The sequence below is a fragment of the Labeo rohita genome, unplaced genomic scaffold (genome assembly GCF_022985175.1).
Source record: "Labeo rohita strain BAU-BD-2019 unplaced genomic scaffold, IGBB_LRoh.1.0 scaffold_66, whole genome shotgun sequence".
NCBI lineage: Eukaryota > Metazoa > Chordata > Actinopteri > Cypriniformes > Cyprinidae > Labeo > Labeo rohita.
The window spans coordinates 297,190-318,533 of record NW_026129590.1 but is presented as its reverse complement, the minus strand read 5'-3'; the positions used below and the strand labels follow the sequence as shown (position 1 = coordinate 318,533).

General features: G+C 41.0%; 2 protein-coding genes across 2 annotated transcripts; one reads left to right on the top strand and one right to left on the bottom strand.

The window, feature by feature from the left end:
• Nucleotides 1–9,282: 9,282 nt before the first annotated feature.
• Nucleotides 9,283–11,698, top strand: LOC127161507 (V-set and immunoglobulin domain-containing protein 8). The gene is made up of 5 exons (XM_051104255.1): nt 9,283–9,504; nt 9,620–9,979; nt 10,458–10,574; nt 10,683–10,735; nt 10,948–11,698. Exons 1-5 carry the CDS (start codon nt 9,474–9,476, stop codon nt 11,059–11,061), a joined length of 675 nt encoding a protein of 224 aa, XP_050960212.1. The 5' UTR covers nt 9,283–9,473; the 3' UTR covers nt 11,062–11,698.
• A 717-nt stretch (nt 11,699–12,415) lies between these two features.
• LOC127161509 (uncharacterized) lies at nt 12,416–17,705 on the bottom strand. Its single transcript, XM_051104260.1, has 7 exons — nt 17,568–17,705; nt 16,345–16,593; nt 15,902–16,180; nt 13,326–14,467; nt 13,198–13,248; nt 13,042–13,073; nt 12,416–12,850 (listed from the first exon to the last, which is right to left on the bottom strand). The coding sequence occupies exons 1-4, from the start codon at nt 17,632–17,634 to the stop codon at nt 14,376–14,378; spliced, it is 687 nt and encodes a 228-aa protein (XP_050960217.1). The 5' UTR covers nt 17,635–17,705; the 3' UTR covers nt 12,416–12,850; nt 13,042–13,073; nt 13,198–13,248; nt 13,326–14,375.
• Nucleotides 17,706–21,344: the final 3,639 nt, after the last annotated feature.

Sequence of the window (21,344 nt, the reverse complement as noted above, 5' to 3'; positions counted from 1 at the left end):
ATTATGTCTCCATTATCAGTGCTGAGGATGGACACTCGGCGTCCTTTCACCTCTCTGCTCCAGGTCACTTTGCCAGCCTTCAGCTCACCACAGGGCAGAACGGCCATGCCGTTGGGTCGGACCCGCTGGTGCTGGAGAGCTGACACAAAACCCACGGCATCACACATCAGCTCTAATGAAGACAAGAGCAGTATTCACCGCAAAACAAAAAGCAGACATACCATGTATTGTGAGAACCAATCCATACAACGAAAGACAGAGTAAACCAGTGACACTCATAGTCTCTCAGATGTGAACTGGTTGATGTAACGTTGATGTGAAACACTGTTCCTCTGTTTCACTCTTACTCAACGAGACATTCGTGTGGAGCTGGAGGTCATGTGCTCGTTGTCAAGTCATTTTCTGCTGATTTCAGAGAAGCTGCGTGTTATAACCTAGAGGAATCTGTTTGTGATTTAGTATTAAATCATATTCATTTGGTTAAATCTTCAAGCAGAGCTCCAGCATTAGTCCATGAAGCACGATGTTAATCGTGAAAAATAATCGTCTTATTTTAAGAGAGTAACCAAGGAGTACTAAACTAGTTTTCACTAGTTAACAATATTTTAAGGACAATAATAAAAGACACATAACGGGTTTTTTTCTGTTTTATATGCTATAATCCTAATAAATATGTTGTTAAAAAATTGCAGACCCCCAGTTGTTCTTTTTTTTATAGAACACAGAAGAGCTGTATGTTAACATTCGGAAATTGTATTTCTTCAAATGTTCAACACTCAGATCTAGAATAGGACGAGAGAACCATCCTTCTTTGGAGCTAACAAATAACGTGAATAAAACCGCTGATTGCGTGAATGCGGGTGTACCACTCGAACTGCCCCCTTCTCGAGAAGGGAGGTGATTTTGTCTTTCAGAATGTGAGTGGAGCTTACTTCCGTGAAAGAAGAGATAACTCAGTTGAAATGTGGGGGTTTTCTGGCAAACTGAATGCCTGTACCCGTTCGTTATTATGACCCCAGCAACAGATTAGCCTTGTTTTTTGAATGGGGCAACATGAAGGGCAGAACTGGTGTCAGGAGGGCTTAAATCCCTTTTCTGGCCGTGCATCAAGCCACCAGCTTACGTTCATGGTCTTCATCTTTCCCCGGTGTTTAGCAGGAGGGGGGTCACTCTGTTGAACCGGAGGCTTACTGCAGGGTTTATTAGCCCTACCCGTATTATGCGGATGGTATCCCATAGCGGGGGGATTAGGAGCTGCACAGAGGGTGTCTGGTGTGGCCCAGATTTTCTTGGATGCCAGAAAAAGGTTTGAAAGGCTCATCCTCTTTTCCTTGTCATCGCATGCGCTACTTCTCACTATCAGAGAGACCTGATCAGTGAAGCCACAGAAAGAGCCACAGAACGCCCTCTAGATTTGACAGATTCACTGGCATTGCAGAGAACAAGGTCATTAACCATAATAAAGATCGGGTGATGCATCTGTTTCTCTTGTTGTTGTCCGGTGTCAACCAGAAGCTCTGCCTGGTAAGCAGATAGCAGGGACGAGACGTTGAGGGCGGGGGTCCCAGAAGTTTCCTTCTCCTGGTCCTAAGCATTTTGAAGAGCAGGCCATTCGATGATGAGGCAAGCGGCCACTTGTTTACAAAACTTGAAGAGGGCAGACTGGGGCCAGGCAGCGGTAGCACTAGCCTGAAGGGCTACAGATGATGGGAAGACCTCCTCATCATCTGAACCATCGCTAAGGTCTTCATCGTCCTCGTTCTAATCTAATATTGGAAGATAAGCAGGTACAGGCCTGGCTAGTACTAGGATGGTAATATCAGGTGCTGTAAATTTTGTTTTTCCTTCACTAATTCACTAATAACTTCTTTAAATAGCCCACTCTTGGCTGCAGTCTTAACTTACAGTCCCACCTTGAGCACGGCCATCTCATGTCGGAAGCTAAGTAGGGTTGGACCGAGTACTAGAATGGTAGACAACCTCCAATCACCCAGTGCTGTAATCTTTTGGTTTTACTTAACCAGTTAGCTAATACATTTTAAAAAGCCCATTCTTGGCTGCAGTCCTCTTTTACGGCCATACCACCCTGAGAACATCTGATCTCTTCTGATCTGATCTCGAAAGCTAAGCAGGATTTGCTAGGATTTACTTAAAAGGATCTGCTAAACAGGATTTGGTCCTGGTTAGTATTTGGATGGGACAGTACCCCTGAATTTCAGGTGCTGTAAACTTCTGGTTTTCCTTCACTTCACAATGAGCATTAGGTCATTAGGTGTCTGGAGAGCACAGAGGGCTGCAGAGAATTTGCATGAGCAATGAAACCTTCTGTTTGTCCATCATCATTGTTGTTTCAAGACCGCAGTGAGACTGCATCGACCTGTTGGGAAGTTGAACTGTCTCACTCATCTTCACCGCAGAGCTCAGCCAGTCCTCCAGCGCCATCTCAGCTGGACGCCTGCAGCCCTTTATCTTCTCCCTTTAGCGATGTAAAGCCTCAGGTCGTGCAATCACCAGGCTGAGCGAGAGGATCCATTGGCTCTGCTTTTGTCCCACCGGCTCACCCGTGGTCAGCTGTCTCTCTGCTTGTGCCACGGACTTGTAAGCCATCCATTGTAAGCCGCCCCTCCATGGCTACAGTGGTTTCCTCCTTCCTCTCAGGTACGCCTCGGTCCTTGGTCACGCCAGCATCGCCTGCCTAGGTCTCCAGTGCCAGAGATGTCATTCAGTAAAATTGGATCTCTGTCTGCTACCTTGGATCCATCGGTCTCGTCTCTGTTGTCATCAGACGCATCTACATCTTGGTTCCTCCCTCCCTCGACTCTCGTTATGGCTGGGCACTGGGCCTGCACCATCAGCTGGCTACCATCATCAACACCAGGGGACCGTCGTCTTCCCATCACTCTCCCTTAGCCACCATCCCATCACATCCTGCCTCCATATCTTTGCTCGTCCACCTTTGAAGCCCCACAGTCCCTCCCTTTTACTCATCTGTTACGCCGCGTGGTCGCACCTTTCCGGGCGGTGGGTGTACTGTCACTGTTTGCTTTTGTGGACTTTTACTTTATATTTCATTTGTTCCTGGTTTCCTTCATCTAGTTTTCCTGCAGCTCCTTTGTTGTCAAGGTGGTAAATGTTATCAGCACAGGTGTTTGTCATTTTACCCTCATTTGTCTGGTATTTAAGTTGCAGTCTTTTCAGTTCTCATTGGTCCGGTCACATTTACATTCATGTGTCATGTCATGTTGGTGTGCTCCCCCTCAGAGTCCTGGCTGTGACTAAATCCAGCAGTACCCAACCTGAATGAGGTGTTGATTTCATTGGTGACTGCAATCCTGTATTGCCCTAGACACTTTTGCCCAGATGTCATCCGGTTACTGTTCTGGTGTCTCTGGCAAAAATGTAAACACTTACGCTATTTGCATGTGTAAACAAACACTTTGCTTATTTAAAAAAAAAAAAAAGACTGACTACTGCTTTCATTTCTGTAAGTATGAATATACATGTTTTCTGTACTACCACCATCAAATCTATAATCAAATTTACTGTTTTTCTTTGAGAACATGTTAAATAACACCGCTAAATGGCCTAAAAATACAAACAAACAAAAGTTTAAGTGATAGGAATTTATCAGTGGTACACCAGTGTATCGCTCATGATTAGTATAACTTGTGTTTAATGGACAACTTTATATCTTGTAACCCAGGGTAACGCTTTAGATTACAACCCGCAAAGAACTGCGTAAGTAAACTGAAGTTACGGTGAATGTTTCGTATTTATATTGTACCTACGTGTAAGTATAAGGGAACAATAGGTTACGTTTGGGTAATAACGTGGTAGCAAACAGATATACAAATAATTTATAATGGAATTACATAAAAACTTAACAGGTACCTGTTCTATTAAATCGTAAGTTTGGTGTATCTATACGTAAGCTTTTTAAAATTACTGGGAAAATATACTCTTGTTCCCTGTAGTTACAGGGTAATTGTGCCTCTGCGGGCTGTAAATTAAAGTGGCGACTGTTCCCCTCTTGTTCAACGAAGTTACAGGGTACAATACATATAACAACGCGACGTAAAATGTGGTTCCACAAAACGTACATTTATTTACATTTTTACAGACACTAAATGTACAATACTGACATATTTACATCATCTAAACATTTAACGTTTACTTCATATGAAATTATAACATTTCATTCTGTTCTGTGTGATTTCTGTTGCCAGCTCGTTTCCAAGAATAGGTCTACATAATGTTATCATGACTACACGTTATTATTTACAGAAACATACACCGTAACTTCAGTTTACTTACGTAGTTCTTTGCCGGTTGTAATCTAAAGCGTTACCTCACCCAGTATTGGATTTTGAATTTTCCTCTTGTCATATTAGAAACTGAATCTCTCTTTATTTGAAGTTTACGTACAAGATGTTTATGCTTACATGCAGTTAATGTAAATTACCTGAGCAGTTCTGAGTTTGAATGCATTTATCATTTCTAACCACTAGGTGGTGAAGTCGGTATAAGATTTCGATGTGGTTTATATCATTTGATTCTTTTGAAACATTTAACCTGGTAGTGTCATCAGAAATTATGTCAATTGTTCATGTAAATAATGTATTTGGGATAATACTTCAGACACTGGTTGCACATTACCATAGTGTTGAACCAAAAATGAAATTACCTCATGATTTACTCACCCTCAAGCTATCCTAAGTGTATATGAATGGGTGTTGAGATTAACCCCCCAGAACCGCGTGGATCACTTTTTATGATGGATGGATGGATGCACTTCATTTGGACTTCAAAATCTCAAGCAACAAAGCAAAAGTGTGTGTATGCATTTACTGGGGAACAGCTGAGAACAGAAATGTGTAAGAATGAGAGTTCCCTATTCCATGTTCCTGTTTTCCTGCCTTGTTTTGTTCCATTGACCTAGTTTTCCTTAGTTGCCCTGATTATGTCCCTCGTTTGCCTACGTTTTTATACTCCCTGTTCTGTTGTAGTCTTCGCCGGTTATTGTTTGTAGTTGTTTTGCTTTGTGTCGTGCACTTAACAGAGCAACATTTCTGTTACATAAGTCTTGTCAGTATTAGAAAATTCAGAAATGGAGGAGTTAACAGCGTAGATTTTAGGATTTTATAATGGACTTCCTTAAAGAGATTTTCAAAAATGAAAATTCTGTCATTAATTACTCACTCTCATGTCATTCCAAACCTGTAAGACCTTCGTCCATCTTCAGAACACATCAGATATTTCTGATGAAATCTGAGAGCTCTCTGACCGTGCATAGACAGCAACGGTCCTACCGCAGTCAAGGCATAGAAATGTAGTAAGGACATTGTTAAAATAGTCCATGTGACATTAGTGGTTCAGTCGTAATTTTATGAAGCTACAAGAACACTTTTTGTGGATGGTATAAGAGACAGGACTCCCTGTTTCATAGAAGCTGCCATAACTCCCTGACTGATGCTTTTCTGTAGAGAAAAAAAAATAAAATAAAATAAAGTAATAATAATAATAAATAAATAAATAAATAAATAAAGGAAAATAAATAATCGCCCAAAAGTAGACTTACAATTCTACAGAACAATCACTACAGTGGGATTTACCTTTCCTCGCCTAGTGCAGAATCACTTGTCAAATTGACATGGTTTTGACAAAAACATGGTTGAAATGAGGAAGAAAAAAAGGCTAAAATAAGAATAAAAAATAATCAAAAACACCATGTAAAAGAAGCTTGATATTATGACAAAAAAATGACTACAAAAAATGTTAAAATAACAATAAAATAAAGATAATAAATAAAATAAAATAAAAATAAGAACAATTTTTAAAAGGCAAATATACTAACTTGTTAAAAAAAAAAGTTTACTTTATATGTTGTTAGTTTGTTTTTGCAAGCTGAGTGGTTGCAGGTAACACATTAGCCTACACAATGTAGTGATCAAAATAAGTGAAAAGACTTCTCGAACTTTTCCACCCACACACGAGTGCACAGACTCATTCTTCAGAAGAACACCCACCCCTTAAAGCCCCGATTTAGAAAGAACTCATACCACAGGAACAGACCACACATGCTTAAATCACACCTAACAACATAACACACTTTCCAGACTTGCTACAATAACATTTGATTTCTTTTCCCCATCAAACAGAGAACATAAATTGCTAGCGGCTGACAGTGCTTTCTTCACAAGAGGCCAAAGCTTCTCCATCGCTGCTCTGTCCTCAGGAGACTGTGTCTACTGTCAGTCTAAAACTTGCTACCTTAGGCTGCGTCCCAGATTTGTTTTCCTCTCTCAGACTCAGATTCCATGTGATGTAGAGCCTCTTTATAGCGGCCGACATCCAGAACAAGCTGTTGCGCTGCTGCGCTCAGATTTGTCTTGAGGTTGCCTCGGTGGAAACAAGCCCACGTTAAGCCCACAAGCGTGCTGCCTTCCTGCATGAAATAATGAAGGAGGAAATATACAACTTTTTCACTTAGTCTTTTACACTGCCTCTAGGCAGTGGAGCAGGTTATGTCAGCACTTCACCTTACACTTCCTTGAAGAACAAAAACATGCAACCACCTACATCACCACAATCTGGCACATTTTAAATGACCACTGTTTGGCAAATGAATAAATTATGGACAATTAAATTCTTATTCCCAACATTTTATTATGTTTGACAGGGGTATTGATGGTAATGTTAATATTAATATTATTCTCTCAAGCGGTTCGAGTAGGCTGAGCATTTACAGCTTATATGGATAATGAAAATGGGTTGGAGCTCCTAAGTTTGCACTCTCACTAAGTGCACCAGATTGACACATTTACTGTGCAAAACTGTCTTCTGCGGTGCAGTACGTCACCTTATCAGCAACAATATCACAAACACCTTACCCATTATTGCCTGAGAGCTACAGCAAACCAGGTCAACTCAAACAGCTTAAAGTGCCCCTATTATGCCATTTTAAAGGTTGCTAATATTGTTTTAATAGACTCCCAAAACAGGTTTACATGTATGCAAGGTCAAAAAACATTTCAGTTTTCTCCAAAAATAGATTTCATTTTACCCCATTTCTAAATGATTCCTAAACGACTCGTGCGAAGCAGTTCGAAGAATCAGTCTCTCTAAACCCCTCCTTTCCGTGAGCCCTCACTGCTGTGATTGGTCAGATGGCGCAGTCCTTTATGATTGGTCTACCGCGTACGGCGTGTCGAAAAACGAAACGCCCTTTGCCATAACTGACTGACAGCCCTGGATACTTGTCAATACATAGAAAAGATGGCGTGCGCGCTCCGCGGCGCGTGCGCTTTGGTCGAGGCAGAAACTAGCCGTCCACGCAGGGCGGAAGGCATTGAAACGAATGGGTTTCATAGCACAGCGCTTTCTGCATTCGGTGTGAAAGCCGCTTCGTGCGCCATCCTTTATTATTACTCCAACTAATGAGACAGACAGACAGTCAAGCTGCATCAATCACAAATTGTCAGACTACAGTGGGTCCACAGCTGAACAACAGAACTACAGAAGCGTGATTTAGCCTGTTAGCATGACATGTGCAGGGTTGTTACACAACATAACATACAGAACTACGTATTTTGAACGATCGCCAGAAAATACAATCTTTGTAGATTCATCATCTTTTGGAAGTGAATATAAAACAGTTTTACTCACAGCGTAGGATACAGCATCTTCCGTATAATGTACGTGTAAATTTCCATGTGACGTAAACCACATGGAAATGTATGGGCGGGCAAGTTGTTCGCGACGTAGAACGTGGGTGGACATTATGCAAATGTGTTACTTGGTGACGTGTGGCCGTAACAGAAAAAGATTCGAAATCCTGACGACTCGTTCAGGCAAATGTGAGCCGACTCTTTTTTTTTTTTTTTTTGATAGACAATAACTTTATTTATCGTGCACTGTCGGCTTCACAACTTTGCAGATAGTTTATGTTCACATACAGCTACATGACACACTGCATGAAAGGACATATTTGAAAACGCATAATAGGGGCACTTTAAATTAAACAGCACTCTTGTATTTTGTATATTGCATATAAACCCATATATTTCAAAACTGTTAGCCTCGTAAACTGGCAGAAACTAGCTGAATGAACTATTCTATGCTAAAAATAGAACTTGACTTGAGACTTGATTTGGGGTCTTCCTCAGGGTCTTGTGAAGAAGTCTGGGCAAAGGTAGCAGTTACATTAACAAAATCAACAAGCCCCTATGTAATGTAGCCCTCTGTTCCCTTTCACGTGAAAAGCTTCACTTCCCTGACCATGTCGTTCAGAGACGCAGGCATCAGCATCATCAAGGGTCATTTTATGTGCATCACCAAATCTGATGAACAAATTCATGTATGTCTAGTTTAGCCTGAGGGTGAGCACATTTCAACACGGTTTCTTTTCTTTTCCGAACAACTGTGACGATACTTTTAATGTGTGTCAAATTTTCAATATGCGGCAAAGATGAGCTGCTTGGCTAAGATACTTGGCTGTGATAATGGTTTGGAGAGCAATGATTTTGTGACAAAGACATTAAGATCTATTCTTAAAGATATCTATAGAAGAGAAGAAGAAAGAAGAAAAACCTAGATCAGGGGTGCTTAACCCTGGTCCTGGAGATCAGCTTTCCTGCGGAGTTCAGCTCCAACCCTGACCAAACACACCTGAACCAGCTCATTAGGATCTGAAGGAGCACTGGATAATTACAGACAGGTGTGTTTGATCAGGGCTGGAGCTGAACTCTGCAGGAAAGTCGATCTCCAGGACCAGGGTTGAGCACCTCTGACCTAGAGGTAACCAAGTGACTCAAACTGCACTTTAAACGAACTCAACAATGCCCGAAATACAGCAATGGACCGACAGAGGTCATAAAATCCGGTCAAACCATCCTAAAGACACACAGGAACTAGAGAAAAGGGTCATGAAATGCTCAGTTTCCTGCAAAATGAAACTGAAGCTTTGATCTAGCCCAGCGGCTGGGCCTTTGTTCCTGCATTTGCACTGGTATGGTGTAAAATCAAAGTTCTCAGGGACCACACATCTGCGCATGTACTGCAATACCTTGGATGCATTATTAGCTGCTTTGAACAAAATCGAAATATAAATGGTTAGAAGAAATGACAAAAACATAGTCTGGCTGTCTGTCGCACATCTGCACGGGAGGACTGTTCATCAAACGTCTGTTCGTCAGCTCGTGTGTTCGTGCTGACTCAGGGACGGTGTAAACAGAGCTGCTCTAGAGTTTCCTTGTTCCTCAAAAATGAAACTTAAGCATGGTGCTGTGCATCAGGAAACCGATTCTTCGCTTTTCAGTAAACACCAGCGCAGCGACTGTGGAAATGTGCAACACTGTGGTTTATAAGTGAAAGCCTGACCTGTGTGGTGGTGGCAGACCTCAGCATTTATAAGTAAGACCCCCTGCTCCCACCTCTCAGAGCAGACCGACTGCATCTGACACAGAGACTGGAACATGAGCACTTTCAGACTAATCCTTTTAGTCAGTGAGTATACATGTCCATAAATAGACCTCTATCAATACATATATATATTTGCAATTTCCTAGTGACAACTTGCGAGTGAATAATTGTGATATTGTGTACGTGTTGTCTTTCCTAGGCATCAGCACACAGTACGTGATGTGTGCAGCCACTGTGAATGTGAGCGTCCAGCAGGAGCAGAACGTTTCTCTGTCCTGTTACCTGAACTCCAGCTCTGAGATGGCATGGTATCGACTGAGCTCGGAGAAGATTACTTTACTCGTATCAGCAGCGAGAGGAAACCTTCAGAAAAAAGACTTCATTACTTACTATAATGAGGATGAGAGTCACTTTCGGCTGGAGGAAGACAGGAGGCTGGACTCCATCACCCTGGCCATCACCGGGGTCCGAGAGTCGGATCTGGGGCTGTACTACTGCGCTGTCCGCATCGGCGCGAAGGCCATGCGTTTTGGGACTGCTGTCAGACTCACATTTGCAGGTTAGTGCTCTTCACATCAGCCAAAACATCCTGATTTTATATGAAATCTAAACTTCAGAGCAGGAATGGTCACCGTGCTCTGGGTTTTAATGGATCGCTTCTCCAGAACGAACGCTACGCTCTCTTCCTTAATCGGCATGGTAAAGAAGCAAAGGAAGTGCGTAAGACTTGCTGCTAAATTGGAAGTACATTTACAAATGATACTTGGCAATTTTACTTAATAACAAATCACCATATTTATAATAAAATAAAGCACAGTAAAAATTCACAAAGGTGCAGCAGCTGTCGGAATACAGTGCTAAAGTGAATGTTTTATTTGCTGACACGTCTTCATGGAAACAATCTTCTTGTTCTCAGACAACTGGTCTTGAAAGTTAGAAACCACAGAAGACATATTTAGAGAGTTTCTCAAGGCTTAGTATTTCATAGTCTCTGTTCCAGTGAAACTGCAGCTCTTTCCATTGGTTTTGTGTTTCAGACGCTGAACAGCAGCGCTCCTCGGCTGGCGTGGGCTGCAGGACGCTCTTGGTCTGCGCTTGTGTTGCATGTGGGTTTTGCGGCAGTCTCTGCGTGTGTGCGCTTTGTTACGGGCGAGGTAAGAAACCGTGAACCCTCCACTTCTAAAACAGCGTGAGGCCCCAACTAAAACCGGATTCAACCACATAGTGCTGCACAACGTTTTACATCGGTGTTTTTCTTTCAGGGTCTTCCAGGGTTTCTTGCATCAGATGTGCGAAAGAAATCTCAAATGTCAAGGTGGGTTAGAAAAAATGGAGCATAAGAATGGCATAACTCAGAACATGGCATTAGAACACAACAAAACAGCAATGACATAACAATGGAATTCCATACGGAAGCATTGTTTTTTCCATTTGTCTGTGTAATCAGTAGTTTGTGATGTTTTTGTGCTCTGAGACTGACATATTACTATTGATATACTAATGCAGGGAGATGTTGTTGTTTTCCAGACAGCACAAGTACAGTATTCCAGTCTCCGGTTCCTCAGACGCTCCAGAGCCGCGGCTCCTGCTCCGGCCAACGTGACGTACGCTACTATAGCCAAAGCCATCCGCACGTCCTGACTTCACTGCATTTAATCTGCTTCACATTAACAGAGGGAGAGTCTGCTGCAGCATCACCTATACTTTAAACTTACGCTTAAAAAAAGTCATTTATACACTATGATTCAAAAGCTTGGGATTGGAAAGATTGTTTAATGTATTTGAAAAACGTCTGTTTTGCCCACCGAGAAGCAAATGTACCAAATGCCGTGAATAATGTGAATCATTATTGCAATTTAAAACAACCGCTTTTTTTTGAAAATATTTGGTAACACTTTATAATAATGTTCAGTTGTAAGTCATTTATAAGCAATTAGTTAATGATGAAATAATCATTTACAAAACATTTATAAAAGATTACTAAGTGATATGCTAACAATGTGTATGTTTTGTTAATTCATTTACAAGTAATTTACAAGTAATTAGTTAATTATCTAATAGTTATTTAACTAATCATTTACAAAACATGACTATGCATTCATAAACGATTAATAAGTGATATGTTAGTATTTTTATCTATGCTTTAAATCATTTACAAGTGATTAGATAATGATACAAAACATCGCTATACGTTCACAAATGATTTAGTATTATGCTAACGATTTACAAATCTGTCGTAAGTTATCTTTAAAAAAATAGAATATCATGAAATAATCAAACAGATCCTTAGTCAATGGTTAATAAGTTACTAGTTAATATATTATTAATCAATTTTAAATAATTGAAATGTCAGTCGTTGAAATGTTTACCCTCCATTGAAGAACACATGAATAAATCATTTACAAATCTTTCTGCATCCCCTCATCTAAAGTGTAAACAATGCACCAGTTGTAAATGTTTTACTCATCATTCGTAGATCTTTCCCCCCCAGTGTGTATACACACACAACCTGGAACCGGCAGGTTTGTAAAACATTTACAACTGATGAGGGGATGCAGAAAGAGTTGTAAATGATTTATTCATGTGTGTACACAACAGGTTTTGAATATTTGTGTGTACTGCAATGTAAGGGCTGACTGGTGAGGGTAAAGATGGTAAACACATGGAGTATTTTAGCGCTGTGAAGCTGATGTGATCTTCAGTGGAGGGTAAAACTGGTTCACATTATCACTAGATCCCACACACTCCACACAGAACACAAGTCTGTGCTGATGAGAGAAAGGGTTTACACTTTTATTCACTTGACAGCAAATCATTTATTATTATTATTTAAAAAAAAAAAAGTTTTAGAATAATTGCATTTGTGTGCTTTTCAACATATCACTTATTAATCATTTATAAACACATAGTCATGTTTTGTAAATGATTAGTTCATCATTAACCAATTACTTGTAAATGACTTATAACTAAACGTTATTATAAAGTGTTACCAAATATTTTAAAATGTAATTTATTTTAAGAATCAGGATTATTTGGTATGTAGAAATAATTTAAATAAAAATTATTTAATTATTTACTTAAATAAAAATATAATATTATCATAAGTGCTGTCACTTTTGATAAATGTACTGTTTTAATATTTACTATTTTGAATGGTAGTGTATGTTAAATGAACCCTGCTTTATTCTGTGGTTTCTTTTTCATTCGTTTGATTATATATAAACTAGCTTTTGTAGGACGACGTATAAAGCTAAGATCCTACTTGAGTTGTACATTCTGTTTATATTTACATATTGTTGAAAGTCACTCATATTGACTGTTGTTTTCATGAAGTGACGAGTGTGGAGTAAATGACATGCTGTCTGCTGCTCAGCTGTCTGTCTGTGTCCGTCCAGCGCTGCACACCCAGAGACGCGTACTGGATTTCCCCCTGAACACACACACACACACACACACACACCAGCAGAATTAGCACAACTAATGCAGCCTCCGGCTATATTCGAATCATTATAATTATTACCATGAATGTTCTTAAACAAACATCATAAGATTGTCATTTTGAAGTAAATATATTCATAAAGAAGATTCTTTGTCTGTTGATTGGCGGAGAAAGAAACTCACTGCATCCTCAGGAGTGTCCACCATCCGTGGGCCTGATAAACAACACAACATCACCGTCTGAGATTCAATGAACCGAGTGACGTCATAATGACTTTTGATGACACTATATCTGCGTTGAAATAATTCATCTTGAAGTATGAAATGATTACAGCCCACCTTCATCTGACATCCTTTGTAACTGTAGATCTGACGCAATGTCTGTCGGCTCTGCAAAAACACATTTTTCTAGACTGCGTTTTCATTTCAATTTTCGTAAAACAAGAAAGAGTTCAAGTCAAACGCACCAGTTTCGTTCCTGATGTTTCTGCTCCTTCTCCTCCTGTTCGTCCAGCTGATCGTCACGGACAGAAGACTGACACAAACCACCGCCGTTATGCACAAAGCCAGCAGGACGGCCACCGTCACTGAAACACGCGCTGTCGCGTTTTACAGAGTGTACGGTGATATAGCGGAAGATTATGAAGTTTTTCTGTATTTCTAAATAACTTGTACTTAAAGTGCCATACATTGAGATCAGATCTTTGTCAAAGAACTATAACAAGACAAAAAAAACAAAACAAAAAAAAAACAATTTAACTAACTAATTACAGTGTGTACTTTTACTCTTTCATTCCTGTGTGTGAACCTTTGCCCTCAGTATCTGGTGTGATCCCCGTGTGCAGCAGCAATGAAAGAATGAATGAATGAGGTGATTCTATAGGCCTTTTTTGTGTATTGCTGTGCACCCAAAGCGCTTTATAATCGCATGAGGGGTCTGTCCTCGCCCACCATTGCGCTCACTACACATCAGCTACAGCTGGAGATGAGAGAGAGACAGAGCCAATTCAGCTGATGGGGATCATCTGGAGGTCGTGACTGATCCTTGTCAGCCATTGGAGGGAATCTGGCAAGGACATCAGGGTTACACCCCTACTCTTTAAAAAAATGCCATGGGAAAGACGGGGCTTTTTTGACAATATAGCGTCCCCCTGCCGGCCTCACTGACAACCTGGCTTTCCCAGGAGGTCTCTCATCCAGGGTGATGTGGCTGTGGTAATGGCAACCAAACATTTCTAGTGAGTAAGCCCACGCCTCCTTACAGCACTGCTCCAGTACCATCATACGACGGTGGGCTTCTCGCATGAGCTGCTTTCTATAGGATAATGGTCGGGACTTGGCTCTTACGTGTTTTGTGTGTTCAGGGTTGATGTTTTTATGGACCGCATCACGAGGAACATTCACTAACGTGAGCCGGTGTCGGTTTGTTCTTTCAGTAGGGCAAAGCTGTTCAACTCTCAAAAATCAAATTTGATGTGGGTTAAATTCATACGGAAATACAGACCATTTATAAGAGCTCACAGACTTTCTGCAAAATCAAACAGCAAAACTGAACAGAACTTACAATATTTATTTATTTCTGCACTGCTGTTTTCATCGTCTGACGATTCTGTGAAAAAGAAACATACAACCTTATTGCAATACGGCGTCTAGAAAATAACGTGTAAATCAAAGGGTGAGAACCAGAAAGCCATAAGTGACATTTTGAGTGAAATGGGGATTTTTATTATAGCCTAAACAAATTAAATCAGTACACAAAGTCATGTCAAACTATGGTCATTTTTTTGGCCCTCCTGCAGAGTTGATGAAATGTCACTTGCGCCTTTCATAGCGCTCGGACACTCTTTAGGTTTGAAGATATGGTGCGTTGTGATTGTGATATGTTAGTGGAACGTGATCTACATCCGGTTACTCTGCGAGGACCCCTGTGTGAACTTTATACAGCCACTAAAACACCTTCAAAACACCAGCTGATTCAGTGGCACTGAAAAATGGCTCAGAAAAGTAGAGTTGTAAGAAAAGCTTATTTCAGTGATGACAACTCTCAGAATAGTTTGTGATGGCAACGGATATGACGACGTTAATGTGTTTGGTCTTGACGGTACAGATCCACTACACCATCAGATGAGACCCAAACTTGAGCAGAATTAAGGCAGATTGCGGCACTTCTGTAGAGCTGTTTTACAGATCAGTCACATCTTGCAGCATCGACGCTGCTGTTGAACTGAACTGAATCAACACTGCACTCACTCAAGCTGAATAACAACATTGCTGCCTTCTGCAGAACCGCCTATAGCTGATCGATTAACTTCACACTGTTTTTGATCTGAACTGACCTGAGCTGAGTAATGACACTGTTGTCTTTTAGATCCGCTTTATCAGCAGTCTCTTCATAGTGGAGTTTGCAAAACTGATTCTGCTGTTTTCCTGTTTGTCTCTGTGAAGCTGCTTTGGCGCAGTCTGTGTTGTACAGAGTGCTGTAGAAATAAAGGTGACTTGACCTGAACGTAAGCATAGCTTATGAGCCAAATTCGGAAAATAAATGGTAGATTTATTCCTCAAAGCATGACACGTGTACTGCTCACGGATGCCACTTCTCGGATGAATGCACCTCGTCACGCGCACATCTGACGACTCACCCGAACTACGAATGGAGGAAACTGCAAATGCAACATGGCTGCTTCTTCATAACAAAAGTGCTGAATTTCAGAGCTCTTACAGCAAACGCAGAACCAAAACGATTTAAAAGTTGAGCAGCAAAGGCCAATCAGCTCATGCAAGTCATGATGATATCTTTGCTTGCAGACTGCATTAAGAACCTGTTGGCCTGGACCATCCGCGCCGCATGCGTTTAATCAGATTCCTCTCGGCTAGACTTTTCATATCTAATAATGCGATGACATTCAGACATTTAAGTTGAGTTGAGCGTCCAAATATGTTTTGCCGACACCTTCCGATATACAATATTATGGATTTCCTGCAGGAATATCCTAGGGAATTTCCTATTGTAAAAGAAACGGTTGTATGTTCGGTGCAGCGCTACCTGTGGTCACCGTAAGGAAAGCCATCGCTCTGTTATTGCACAGGTAAAGGCCCGAGTCCTGCAGCTGGAGATCGGAGATAACCAGGTGGTTGACAGTATGAGTGAATCTTAACGCTGGATCTTCTCTCTCCTTCTTTACGGTGCTGTTTTTATAAAGCGTGGAGATGAACTCTTTTTTGGACTGAGGGGTGCGCTTGAATGCCCATCTCTGCTTCGTTTTATCGGACGTCTTACATGGCAGGTAAACAGTTGTGCCCTCAAGAACTGTAAAGTTATGGCCTTGGAGGAAAGAAAGAAAGACTCGTTCAAACAAAAGCTTGTGCAAGAAGAACGCAACCCCAAAAACACCTACAAACGTATTTGTCCTCTCGACAACCCGCGGTCTCGGTATGCTTTCGAAATGTAGTCTTTTGCGGAAATCGCGTGGGTTCGGAATGACGTACCTTTGAGCACAGTGATGTCTGCCACGAGCTGATGGTTGCAGTAATATTCTCCTGCGTCTGATTCCTGCAGGTCTTTAATGAAGAGATGGCCGTCTGCAAGCAGCTGGTGTTTGCTTTGGTCCAGGTAAAACACCTGCTTTCCTTGCCTAGAGGCGATGACCCCTTCCAGCCCATGGCTCCAGTCGACGTAAGCAGCGTCAGTGCACATCAGGATGAGAAAATGCTTTTCTGGGACGCTCAGCTTTTGCACTGAGAAAGGTGAAAGGTCAGAGGTTATACGTTCACATTTTTCATTTAAATGTAACAACAGTCCTCAGTGCACCGCTTTCCTGTGCCCGTGGTTTTACATGAGGCGACAAAACATGCAGATCCTAATATCAGCTGGGCTCTTTTTACTCAGACCCCATAACAAACCTTACAACAAACTGGCGGCTTCATGACAGCAGAGTATGGGCAAGCACCAAACACCACACAGAAAATGTTAAAAAGATTAGTGTAGTATATTAAATGATGGCAATAATAATACATGAGAGATGGCTTTATTGATTGTACCAGTTCTGCATGAGTATCAGTGTAAAGCAGCTCACTGCTACAGAAAGCAAAGGCGTTTGCTCTAGAAACCATAAACGGCGACTGATATGAAAGCACTGTTGAACACACATTCAGAGCTGAGGCTGACTGGACTTCCTGAGTCTGCTCCTATTTATACGCTATCGGGAGGAAGTGTGTGGACAGCGGTTCCTGTGACTCCACTTGAAATGGAAGGGGTTGCACTTAATAATCATGGCTTTCTTAATTTAAAATGTCATCTAAATTGTATTAAGAGTGTCACGGCAATGACATTATTAGTTGTTACAGACCCTATCTATACTTTCGTTATAAGGCAAAAACTAAATATTCGTTCAGTAGAAGAAAGAAACTGATACAGCTTTGATGAATAAATGCTGGCAGAATTTTTAATTTTTGGGAAAACTGTCCTTTTTAATGCCTATGTTAACAGAAAAATTAAAGTGCATCATACTTTCCTATGTTCAGAAATGACAAAACATCAGAAGACAGCATTCTACTGAAGATTGTCTGAATATAATCAGTACTGAGATCATCAAAGACAACAGCCGTTCTGTTAGGACAACGATTTGACAGCATTTCAAACAGCGAGATCAACTGACATCCACACTGAGCAAAACATACAGAAAGGATTTAGATTCAGTCATTTGTTTTACCTGAAATGTCCTCTTTGCTCAGATGTAAGATAAAGAGAAATGTCCAGGTTAGAATAAGGTTTCTCATTGCTGTGACTAAACCAGTCCAATGTTCATATGACTGACTAGACTGTTTCTGTCTTTCCACTTGATCCCAAAAGTTCCCTTCTCGTGTGTGTGTGTGTGTGTGTGTGTGTGTGTGTGTGTGCTGAAGGAATGGTGTGATGAATTGCGTGAACTGAGTCGAGAGGTCTGGAAAAAAACACACAAGTATATCAGCAACAAGATGGAAGAAATTGTCATATGATAAAATATAGACCCAGACATAAAGACAGACAGACAAACAAGTGAAGTGTGACTGCAAACTAGTGAATCGTCTGTTTATACAATTTGAATGACTTGTGGTAGTAGAAAATGTCTAATTGTGTGTCTTTTCTCAAGTTTTGTTCCAGATCAAAAGTGTCAAATGTTTTGGAACGCGCAACAGCATCTCACTTCCATTCACAGTCAACAGTTCATTAACACTGAAACGTAATCACACACCCTCTACATATTCAATATATCTTCCACTGTAGTGAATGTCAGTGTTATATGGAGTAGAGGTAAAACATGTAACCCTACCTCAGGGTCTGGGCTGCACCAGTAACATGACATCCACATTTTTACACATTTTAATGGAACAACAAAGAAATGACTAAGATGACATTTTTCAGCACCTCTGCGTGCAGTAGGACTTGATGAAGATGGAGCACAATATAAAAACCTGAACATACATGATTCCTGACGGACATAAATCTAAAAAATCTGACCTAATTATGTTTCAGGATAGAAACTGTCTACAACACAGGGCCATGGAAATGTAAAAAGAAAAAGAAACGAAGCAGTGACACAACTTGGTCCAGTGTGCCACAGCTCAATCACTGGATAATGTGGGAATGATTTACTTCTGAAGTTAGAGAAAATAACACACACATACACACACAATATACATACATATGCAAAGCAATCAAAGGTTTGGACACACAGTTTCATTCTTTCTTTTTTTTCACATTTTAGAACAATGGTAAAGTCACTAAAACTGTGACAACATGAACGGCTGTGTGAGTTGAGGATGTTCAGCACATCAGCCTCGAATGTAACTCTTACAGTGTGTTACAGCACCATCTACTGGAAGATGTTTGAAACTGAAAATATATGGTGTAACCTGCAAGGTCACTTGCGGAGATCTTCCTCTGAACAACTCTGATTTGTCATTCCCCTTTTCTGTAAGTATGGCTCTCTCAGCAGGAAAGTCTGTAGCTTCTTTTATAATGAAATGGAGCAAGCACTTCACTTTACAACTAAAACAGCATTGTTGTAGTAGTGCCCCACGGCAGAGTTTTGAGAGGACTGCTGTGATCTTGAAAACCACCCTGATAAAAGCATTACAGTGCATTTAGGCTTTACGTATGTAGCGAATTTAGCTCAAAGAGGAAAAGTATATAAATAATTACAATTAATTATGATTAATTACAATTATTTATATCAGCTACCAGTAGTAACTGCAGCAGAATTAATTTTCCATCAACTAATCTGTTCGCCCAGCGAACATTCAGTATGATTTTTATATCAACTCTAAGAAATGATATTTTCTTGTCCACAGGAAATAACTTTCTTAAAGTACCATTGCATTAGAGCATGTAGCTCGAATCGGAATCGTAAAGGGACATTAATTTACAAGGCAGAATCAGAATCAACACTCATGTAATTTGTGCACAATAGTTTATTAACGAAGGACTAACACATAACTAATCTAAACAAACAAACATGAAATCACTCATACATGGGGGAATGGTCAGTGAGAAGCAGTTAGAGAGAGACAGGGAAATGAAGCTATGAAAAGAGTCAGTTAACCACCTGCACGAAACCATCAGTGCTGTCTACAGCTTATACTAAACCTCTGTTTGTTTAGTTAAATGTACGATACTTGTCCGAGTGCAGTCCCGGGTGAAAGTCTTGATGGTTTGGAGCAGTGGTGGTTTGGAATCGCGATCACGTTCTTCCGGGTCTGAAGAGTGATGAACTCCAAAGATGTTCTGACTCGATGGTGACTGGGAGTTTCTTCCCATGTGAAAATTGAAGAAGAACCAAGAGCTGAGAGGGACCCAGCTGAAGTCCTGTGATCTTTGGAGAACGGAAAGACAAGGCCGCAAGGCCTGGCGCAACTTAGAGACGTTCCAAAGAGTTCTAGCTCATCTTCTTAGGTTCTCCAAGAACCACTGACTGACTGAGGCGAGTCATGAAGATGAATTCCAGGTTGAGTGGAACTGTCTGGCTCTTTTTGGTCGAGAGCCACAGCTCTGTATGTTGGGGCCTGTCAGGCTCCCTGTGGGTTCCTCCACACGGGCTGCAATCGGAGGGTTTTGCAGAAGAGAGCGAAGTGAAGAGAGGAAGAGGGAAGAGATCAATCGTTTGATGTCTTTAAGCTCTCTGGGGGCTGTGCCTCCAGGAGGTCCATGAACCAATGGTAACTTTCACCTTTGGAGAGAAAGTTTACGACTCTTTGTCTGTGAGCATGGTATTTTGCATATGTACTTCGATTGGGTGTTGATGCAAAAACTACTAAGGTTTCTTAAAACACTAACATGTTGCATAGATATCAACATCTAATTTACACCATCTTTTAGATCATCAAAATACGAAGACAAAATACGAGACAAATGTAAAAATGTGGCGTTCTGTGGGACGCCAGACAGAAAAAAAAGGAAGGAATTTTAACAGGTAGAGACAAGTAGTTTTCCAGAGAAGCAAAAGGATAAAGAAGGTTAGTTCCTAGTAGATGAAGCAATGTCTACTGTCATTATTTCTCTCTAGTGGCTTTTTTTGTTTCTTTGTTGAAGCTCATTCAGACACACTTGAGACTGCTTTTCATAAGTAAAAATCTGAAATGAGTCTGCCATGAGTTTTTGGTTACTCTCTTTCCAGCTACACTGATCAGCCACAATATTAAAACCACAGCCAGATGAAGTGAATAACGTCGGTAATAATAACACGATGACCTGCCCCTCGCCGAAAGCACCAACAGTGGGCGTGTGAGCATCAGACCTGGAACTGGAGCAATCCAAGTGTGGTATCTTTACTGTAATACTTTAGGTTGGAATGCAGTTCATAAAGTGTCCACAAGGAGAGGTGAGGAGAAAATGCAGGAGTAATGGCAACAATAGCACAGGTAAAAAAAGCAGCATATGCTGGTAGGTATGTTTTGATGCTGGTTTAATCTGGTCCTTTGCTGGTTTATGCTGGTCCTTGACCAGCAAGATGACCAGCATAAACCAGCAAAGGACCATCTTAAACCAGCATCAAAACATACCTACCAGCATATGCTGCTTTTTTCACCAGGGAGGGTCTTTGCCTGCTTTTGATGCGAAGAGTCAATCGTGGGAGGAGTATTGTGAGATTCTCGAGCAGTTTTTTTGAGGCAAATGGAATAGAGGATGGGGACAGACAGAGAGCCATTCTGATTAGCGTCGTGGGGGCGCAAGCGTAGAGCTTGTTGCATAATCTCATAAGCCCCGAAAAAACGAAAGACAAAACTTATCAGCAAGTCGTGTTGATATTGAAGAATCACTATAAAGGATGCCAAAGCAGCATCCCGACACAAGTCGAATAAAGTGAATGTAAATGATCCTGAAAATGTCTTTCCAGATTCTTTTGCAGTCTGCACTGTTCAGAACTACAAAAGGTGAACCTGTATGCAGTCCAACTAAATGTCGATGGAAAGGATGTGAGTTTTGAACTGGACACAGGTTGTGGCCTGAC